The sequence below is a fragment of the Vombatus ursinus genome, unplaced genomic scaffold, assembly GCF_900497805.2.
Source record: "Vombatus ursinus unplaced genomic scaffold, bare-nosed wombat genome assembly UNPS02014945.1, whole genome shotgun sequence".
NCBI lineage: Eukaryota > Metazoa > Chordata > Mammalia > Diprotodontia > Vombatidae > Vombatus > Vombatus ursinus.
The window spans coordinates 5,644,903-5,654,653 of NW_020954723.1; the positions used below are offsets into that span (position 1 = coordinate 5,644,903).

Below are 9,751 nucleotides of genomic sequence, written 5' to 3' on the forward strand. Positions count from 1 at the left end.
CCTTAAGTTCCAAGTCATGTGGCTGAAACATAGTCTGGCTGGCTTTATGAAATCACTTAAATGATTAGTGCCCCAGGTAATTCTCTAAGATAGGTTTCTTAACAGGTGCACAGATATAGGGGTCTGCATTAATAGAGGGAGTTTCCTCATTGGGAGCTCTTTATTTCAAAGGCACACACACACCCCTACACATACATATTATTCAAATACTCATTTTTACACTGAATGCCAACTTTTTCCTTCCCTTTTTTAAACTAAGGCAATGCATTTAGCACAACATGGTGGGAAGAACAATAGACTGAGAAACAGGAGACTTGGGCTTAAGTCCCAATTGAGTCACAAATTTATCATCTGTAAACTAAGGCTGGTAAGCTGGCACTGCACACTCACAGGGTTGTGATAAGGACCAAGTAACACATACAAGTACGATATGTGTATATGTATGTATGTATACACACATATATACACGTTGTATATACATGTGTATATACACGTTGTATATACATGTGTATATACACGTGTGTGTATGTATGTATATACGTGTAGCACTTAACCTGAGAGAGCTACAGAAATGTTAAACGCTGTTGCTGTTGTCATTATGATCATTATTTCACTGGAGGAAAAACTTCCTTATGTTAATTATTCAAAAGTAGGATGAATGCCCTTCTTCTGAACACAGTGGGCTCCTTGCCATTCTGAAGGTCTTGAGGCAGAGACTGGATGACCACTTGCTAGGCATGAAATCAAAAAGCTTCTTGGTAAAGTAAGGGTTGGACTGGAAGACCTCTGAGAGTCTTTTCAGTTATGAAATTCTGAGCATATGAAAACTATTTTTCTGCCTATATGAAAACACCGAATCCAGTTAGCCTACAGTTCTTAACTATCTCCCTGCCAATTATTTTTAATCTACTCTCCTCAACCCCAGTTGCTATGAGATCCTATCATGTGAAAACAGGCTAAAGTCAGGTTTAGCAAGGTTCTGTGTCCTTGAGTGATACTATACAATATATTCTTCATCATATTCTTTTTTTTCCCTTTTTTTCTTTTTAGGCAATTGGGATTAAGTGACTTGCCCAGGGTCACACAGCTAGTAAGTATTATGTGTCTGAGGCCAGATTTGAACTCAGGTCCTCCTGAATCCAGGGCCGGTGCTCTATCCACTGCACAACTTAGCTGCCCCTCTGCATCACATTCTTGAACGTGAAAGATTCAAAGATGAGAATGGAAACATAAAAATGGCACCATAAGTAAGGCACCAAACCCTTAAGTAAAACAAGACTGTGATCAAAGGAAAGAATTTCAATGACAGAAAAGTGCACTAAAAATTTAACAAGCTGGATGTGTTTTAGCAAGCTTTTAGATTTAGAATAGATGAATATACATAAAGACAATCACTTTCCTTCCTAAATACTCCTTCAGACCACAATTGTACACCAATCACCTTCTGACATTTGGATTAGAATTCATCCTTATCTATTTCTGGAGAGACCACAAAGGAAGAAGAGAGGTCACACACAGTGTGGGCAATCCCAACTACCCCATATATTACCCCTTAGATAAGGGAAGCCACCTGTCCTATCTGGACCTCTCTAAAATGAAGGGGCTGGATTAGATGATCCCTAGTGTTCTCTTAGGCTACAAAAGCTTTCAATTCTTAAAATGTCAAAATCTATAGAAGGAATAAAGTGAATAATAAAAGTTTCTCAAAACTCCTACTTTGTTGGGTCAGAAGATATCATTCAAAATAAAAAAGACGGATGGGATTCATATTGGCAGAAATATAATATTTTTAAAAATCATTACACTTCATAATTTTCATGAAACTTACCTGAACTCTAGTGGGTACTGTCTTACAAGCCAGGCCACATCAAAGCAGTAGTTAAACTGAGGAGGAGGCAAGAAAAATAACAGTAAGTTACCAATACTTCGGTCAACTTCTCTATGCAGAGAAAGGTTTAGTCATCAAGCTGAAACATTAAGTTAACCAATTGGTATGAGTTTACAGTATGCCAAGTTATTATGGACCACAATTTACATAGGCTTATTAGTTAACTTGTAATCATTGAAATAGATGGATATTGACTTAATGTAATATGAGTAATGGCAAAGAATTCATGAGACTCACATTTAATACCAATTTTATTTGCATCACTGCAACAGTCCCGAGACAAAAGTCACTTTCTTTGGGACTCATATTTCCTTTCTATAAATAAAACTGGCCAGTATTTGGTCAATTTGGAGGGAAAGTTTTACACAATTAATTATAGTTGTAAATGCCCTTGAATCATTTATGACAAGAGCAAATGAGACTTTTTAATACCGAACCACAAGATCAGAAATCCTGATATGTGCAAGATGCATTAATTTTTTTTCTAATTACAAATACAGATTGAGTCAAATCCACAAGCATGATACCTGGGGACAGTCATTTATACAGCTATAGTGGTAGGCAGGGTAGGCCTACCAGTTCATGTGAGCTAGCTAAGTAGGTAAAAATTTTGTTAAACATTCCAGTCTGAGCCACAGGCCAAAATAAAACGGGTATGGTTATCTGGAATTGGAAAGAGAAGGTATTTCAACAAGAGGATGATCAAATGTATTACTTTTCATCAGACAAAAATCTCAAGCCTATTCTGAAGATCTAAAAAGGTCCTTCTGAGCAGGAATAGTTTTATTCTCCATATTTATATCCCCAGAGCACCCAAAACACCTGGCATATAGTAGGTGCTTAATAAATGTATGCTGATTGACTGACTTAAATCTAAAGATCTATGAGCCAGCAGAATCTGGTTCCCATTCTCAGTAGTCTTGGCTTGCAAAATTCTGCTGGGCTGACAAAAATTACTCAGATCCCCATTCACACTTGACAACATAGTTTCCTTCCTACCTGTTTTTGTAACTACCCTCCTTTTTTCTGCCCAATAACCACATGGATTCCCATTTCTGTGGCCCATTTTGGCTTTTAAGAGCCCTGTTTATTTTCACACACAACAAAGATGGATTTTTACAACAATGTAATTGTGATTTACAGCACCAGAAAATGAATTTAAATCCAGATGAGATCTGGCCTGGGATAATAACTCACATCTATAGTGCTTTCAGTTTTACAAAGCATTTCCCATTTTACAGATGAAGAAACTGAGGCTCAGAAGGGCAAATGGTTTTCCCAGTCACACAGCTATTACATGCCCAAACTAGGACAGGAACCCAAGTCTGAAAGTCAAGGGTTCCTTTGACTATACTAATATAAATGCTTCTAAGCATTATAGATAATTACTAATATTTGGGTTACATAACAAAAAAATAATAGATTCATAATAGATAGATACATAATAAAACATAATAAAAGCTAATAGAGCCTGGGGCAAACTATATGAAGTTCTCTGACACTGTGAGGCCTTCCCATATAAACAAGCACATTTATACAAAGGAGAGGGAGGAAGGTGATTGGGATGGAAATTTACCAGCTGATAGGGAAGGTAAGAGTTTGGCAGGTTTTGTTTGTTTGCTTGATTTAAAATTGACTACACCTCTACTTCTCATTGCTCTCCCCTTGGTGTTACTGATATGTCAATAACAGGCCAAGGGCCAATTATCTGATCTCTCAGAGACCTCTCAGTCTCAGTTTCCTCATCAATGAAATGGGACTACCTAATCAACATTGCCTCCCGGAGAAAACAATTTCTTAATTCACACCAATGAATGACTGTAAACTTTCACGTATCATCTGAACGGGAACTGAGTTTAATTCTGGGAAAGGATGAAAGTCTTAAGGAACCAGACAAAGTCTTAGCAAGGCCTTAGAAGAACTACATATATTTATGTATAATTAATTTATAGTATCCTAAGGAAAACTATGTCAGTTATATAGTTTGTCAATCCTAAAGTAGACAAAAAGAGCCCTATTGCAGGAAAGATTACTTCGTATTCCTAATTCCCAGCTACTCTTACTTTTGAGGCAATTAGGTGACACAGTGGATGGAGCACTATGCATGGAGTCAGGAAGAGCTGAGATCAGATCTAGCCTCAGACACTTACTAGCTGTGTGACACTGGGCAAGTCACTTGACTGCTGTTTGCCTCAGCTTCCTTATCTGTAAAATGGAAATAATAGCACTCCCAAGGTTGTTGTGAAGATCAAAGACGATAATTATAAAGTATTTAGCACAGTGCCTCCTACACAGTAAGTTCCATGTAAATGTTAACTATCATTACTATTATTATTATTTCCATTTCATGTGGAAATGGATTGGAGGCTTTTAATAGTCTCTGAACAATTTAAAATGAAAAGCAGTTTAATCACTTCAATTAATCACTAAGGTGGCTAGATGGTGCAGTGTATGGAGAGCTGGGCCTAAACTTAAGAAAAACAGAATTCAAATCCAGCCTCAATAGCTGTGTGACTCTGGGCAAGTCACTTAAATCTATCTGCCTCAGTTTCCTCATCTGTAAAATGGAAATAATAATAGCACCTACCTCCTAGTGTTGTGAGGACCAAACGAGAAAATGCTTTGCAAACCTCAAATTTGTGCTGTTTGAATGCTAGATTAAAAAAAATAATAAACTCACCTGAGCTGAAGACAACAGTGTCCCAAAGAGAGGAGATAAAATATCTATCAAGAAAATACATACATGAACCAAAGTTACAAAGACTTAAGACACAATAAACTTCCAATAAATTTTCAGCAGTCATTATGTAATTAAATATATATCAGTCACTAACATAGCTAAAAGTTGATTTAAAACACTCTAGAGTTTTCAAAAAAGTCAAGAATTTAATGTTTTCTAATTATGTTTTCTCTCCTTTCCAGTCACTCCATCCTAATGCATAAGTCTAACCTCACCATTTTTCTATTCAAAGACATCCAGTGGCTCCCTATTACCTTTCACACTGAAAATCCCAGGTAGACAAGGAGTGCATCATTTTGCTTATTTGTCCATTGAGGGCCAAGCTCAGTGACTGGCACATAACAAATGTTTAATAAGTGTTTAGTGAACTGCCTACAGATTAAAATACAAATGATGTTGCCTGCAATTCACAGGTAAGAAGCCAATCTATCTTTCCAACCTCGTCTCTCACAAACCCCCTTTGTATATTCTATTTTCTAGGTAAACTGAGTTACTTGCTATTTCCCAATTTCTTTCTGAGCTTTCTCACTCACTTCTATATTTTTGCCCCATGTCTAGTAGACAATTACCCCTAGGAACACGTTGGCCTACAGAAATTCTTCTCTTCCTTCAAGGCCCAGTTCAGTTACTATCTCCTCTATGAGAAGTGGTCATCCCCGCCCCCCACCTCAACTAGAATCTCTTCCTTCACAAATTTTTCATATAGCGTTCTCCTCTCCTGTGCACTTACATTATAATTTGCATTAGACTTATTTGTGTTTTGTGCACTAAACCAGGGGTGAAAAACCTGTGGTCTCAAGGCCACGTGTGGCCTTCTCGGTCATTGAGTGCGGCCTTTTGACTGAGTCCAAGTTTTATAGGACAAATCCTTTTATTAAGGAGATTTATTCTGTGAAGTTTGGATTCAGTCAAAGGGTCACTACTTGAGGCCCGAAAGGGCCGAATATGGCCTCAAGGCTGCAGGTTCCTCATCCCTGCACTAGACCATTAAATTCCTTGAGAACAAAGACTGTGTTGTCTTTCATCTTCGTGACTTTACCACTTTACAAATAATAGGACCTCAATAAGTGTCTACTGAACTGACCTGAATTATATTTCCTTTCCTATGTGCTACATGATAATGACAAAAACAATAATGATGATATATGTTGGTGTGAATAATGAGTCTCCTGGAGTGGTCTCATAATTCGAATTTGCACTGCATAAATCCATTGGGCTAAAACCAATGACCATATTTTGCATAATTATTAACTTCAATTCGAATCTATAGGACCACTATTTCATAGCTGTTCATGATTTGCACTAACGAGGACCAGTCTGTAGCACCTACCTTCCAAGGTCACTGTGAGGACAAAATGAGTTATTATATGTACAGTACTTGGCAAACCTTAAAATAATATGTATATGCTAGTTATTATTATAACTAGTGATATTATATATTTAATCTTTAATATATATTATCTTACAGAATAGGGACTTAAGAGAATACACAAACTAAAAGTAAAATGTATGCCTTTAATCATCAGGCATATCAGCCTTTTAAGCAAAATGTGTATCTTTTATTTGGAAAGTCAGTTTGAGAGAAACCCTCAACACAAAACTGAATAATGATGCATTGGCAAAATTACTGATTTCGGAGTAAAAGAATACAGATTCAAGTCTTGACCCAGCTACTCACTAACTCTGTGACTTTGGACAAGATACTTAATTCTCAGAGTATCAGTTTCCTCATCTGTAAAATGAGCACAAAAATACTTACCGTACTACTTCACAATGTTCTTATGAGGATCACACAAAATAATGCACATAAAAAGCTCACTGATAAACCAGGACTAAATGAGATAATGCCCATCAAGTGCCTGGTAAATGTTAAGAGTCAGATTTCTAGAGGCAGCTAGGTGACCCAGTGGATACAGCACCAGCCCCGGAGTTAGGAGAACCTGAGTTCAAATCTGACCTCAATCACAGCCGTGTGACCCTGGGAAAGTCACTTAACCCTGATTGCCTCGGGGGAAGGAGGAAGTAAAATATCTATAAATATCAGATATACAGGAAAAATAATACCTGATCTTGTAAGAATAGGACACCAAGATACCAATACAGAGCATCTCTAAGAACTGAAGTCAGAAGATTGATATGAAATCTTCCATTCGGCATACTCAGAAAGATCAATCTTTGATTTGAAACTAAAGTCACTATTTATTGAGGTGATCACTTCTGCAGCTTTCCCTCTTTGCAAAAGAAAGGAAAAAAGATACTTCCCATAGTCAAGTTTCTGCCCACTGCCAGAAAACTGGCATTTGAACATTTGAATATTTGCACTAAAGGGTAGGGGGTGGGGAGGAATCCTACAGTGGGAAAAAGAGGAGGCTAAGAATAACCAACTTCTGTCTAGTCATGTCCAACTCTTTGTGACCCCTTTTGGGGTTTTCTTAGCAAAGAAATGGAGTGGTTTGCCATTTTCTTCTTCAGTTCATTGTACAGATAAGGAAACCGAGGCAGACAGGGTAAAGTGACTTGCCCAGGGTCACACAGCTAGTAAATGTCTGAGGCCAGATCTGAACTCGGGAAGATGAGTCTTCCTGACTCCACTTCCTGCATTTTATCCACTGTGCCACCTAGCTGCCCTCTGAGTCAGATTGGTTAGTCATTTTTTCAGTTGTGTCTAACTCTTCCTGACCCCTTTTGGGATTTTCTTGGCAAAGATACTGGGGTGGTTTGCCATTTCCTTCTCCAGCTCATTTTACAGATGAGGAAACTGAGGCAAACAGGGTGAAGTGACTTGCCCAGGATCATACAGCTAGTTAGTGTCTGAGGCTGGATTTGAACTCAGTAAGAGAAGTTTTCCTGATTCGAGGCTTGGTATTCTATCCACTGTGCCACAGAGCTGCCCTTTGAGTAAGTCCTACATTCAAAATCCTTGGCCTGCTACTTCCTTTCTGTGTAATCTTGGAAAAACCAATTGTCTCTCTGGATCTGAGTTTCCTCATCTACAAATGAAACAGTTGGATGGGAAAGCCTGTGAGGCCTCTTCCAGGTCTCAACATATGATTATCTGGAACACAAGAATGACAAGGTAGCCAATGACGACACAGGCATACTCTGCTTAATGTCTACCGTAATCAACATTAATATATTAAAAGCATTAATACATTATCACAAGACCTTGCCATAATGTCACTATCTTCAAAGCTAACTGCAGAAGTGCAAATGATTATAACACTGGTCTTTTGGAGCTACCTGCTCTGATAATGTTTCTCAAAGTCTTTTCTCTTAAACAACAATAAGCTTAGCTGGCGTGATCCTGTACTAGTGTTGCTGCTAACATTTCATCTGAATAAAAAGTTAGCCAATTCCAGCCCGTTACCCTGTTGTGATTAAGTATTAACTAAGTTCTGTAAACTAGGGATTGATTGATGATATTTTGAGAAATATCTCTTTATCTCAGGGTTTCTACTTAAAACTCCTCTTTTAAATTAGCACAGTGTGTGTGTGTGTGTGTGTGTGTGTGTTGTTGTTGTTGTTGTTTTGCTGAAAGAATCCCAGTTATTCCCTATTTCAAGCACCCTTTACCTTTAATGTGGAGCGCTCCCAAGTTATACTTCGGCATAATTCCTGAGACTCTCGTGAGATAAAATCTGAACAGGTTCTTTTCATCCAAAAGGTCCCAAGGTTCTTGGGCTTCATCTGAAGTCTCATAGTCCTCTTCGGTCTTTGGGATGACAGGAGGCTGGCAATCTCTGGGACTGTATTTAGATGGTTCTTTCAGAGATGTACATTTTTCCTCTTTGACTGTCCCTTTCCCCGGTTGCCTAGATTGGCCTTTTGGGTGGGACTCTTCCTCATCGCTACTCGACAGGCCCCAGCCTAAATCTTCCTGGGAACTCTTCTGCCTTTTAAGGGATGAGATTTTGGAAGTTGAATTTTTACTGTCAAATTTCACTGGTGATAATTTCCTTCGGTAAGCAGCTTTCCGGGCATCAGAACATGTGTACCCCGGATCATTCAGCACATCTTGCCCAAAACTGGGCAGAGAAGAGGTAGAAGGTTTCTCAATGGGTGTTTTTTCATTTTCACTTTCATCACTGCTGGAAACAGTCCACCTCCCATAACTGCTTTCCTGAGTCATGTTTCTGCTAAATAAAAAAGTATCATTTTTCATATTCAGTTATAGGTTGTTTGTAAGAAAACTTCTGATCTCAACCTACCCTCCCAAGCAAAAAGTGGTCCTAAAATAATTATTGTACAACTAGGTCCCAATAAGCAAAAATTACAAATCCTGTGCAGTTGTCACAAGTATCTGAATTCAAACTATTAGAAATTATCATTATTATGTAAAACATGGTCACTAGGGTTCCAAACCAATGGAAATATGCAGTGCAGATTCAAGTAATGAAATTGCCGCTTGGGATTCATTATTCTCACTAATCGGGGCCTAGGAAAAAGGAAGGAAAGAAGCATTTATTATGCATGCGCCTACTATGTGCCAGGCACTTTACAAATATCTCAGCTGATCCTCATAATAACCCTGGGAGATAGATGCTATTAGTACCCCTCTTTTATAGTTGAGGAAACTGAGACAGAGTGACCTGCCTAAGGTCGATGAGCTAGAAAGTATCTGAGGCCAAACTTGAACTCAGGTCTTCCTGACTCAAGGCCCAACACCCCATCCACTGTACCACCCAACTAACAAGCTGTATATATCACTCTTGTAAAACTTCAATATAATTCAAATAGTATTTATTAAGTTCTCTTACGTGCAAAGCCCTTGCTAGGTGCCAGAGATACAACAATAGCCATAATACAGACCCCGCTCTCAAGGTCTTTATAATCTAATGATAAGTCACTCAGTCAGCTAACGATCAACAGGTGTTTATTTCATCACCTACCACGTACCAGGCACTGTACTAAGCACCAGAGACACAAAAAAAGGCAAACAACAAAAACAAACAAAACACAATACAGTTCCTACTCTCAAGGAGCTCACAATCTAATGAGAGAGTCGGGGCAGGATGAATATACTCACTTACACAACTGCCTTCTATTTGGAGTTCTCTTTTCACATCTCACAAGGCTCAGATTCAGAAGACTGGCCAGTTCTAAACCCCTTTCTGCTGCGAACG

At 38.4% G+C, this 9,751-nt stretch overlaps 1 protein-coding gene across 3 annotated transcripts in view; it reads right to left on the reverse strand.

The window, feature by feature from the left end:
- Nucleotides 1–9,751, reverse strand: part of TDP1 (tyrosyl-DNA phosphodiesterase 1) — a 162,158-nt gene that overhangs the window by 143,800 nt on the left and 8,607 nt on the right. Inside the window, exons 1-4 of one of the 3 annotated variants that reach the window (XM_027844892.1) lie at nt 9,659–9,745; nt 8,202–8,764; nt 4,569–4,612; nt 1,829–1,884 (exon numbers count right to left, since the gene is read on the reverse strand). In XM_027844892.1, coding sequence (XP_027700693.1) covers nt 1,829–1,884; nt 4,569–4,612; nt 8,202–8,757 — 656 coding nt within the window. In that variant the 5' untranslated portion in view covers nt 8,758–8,764; nt 9,659–9,745. Of the gene's footprint in view, nt 1–1,828; nt 1,885–4,568; nt 4,613–8,201; nt 8,765–9,654; nt 9,746–9,751 lie in introns of those variants that run through there. The other 2 variants (XM_027844893.1, XM_027844894.1) reach the window with 2 other exon arrangements.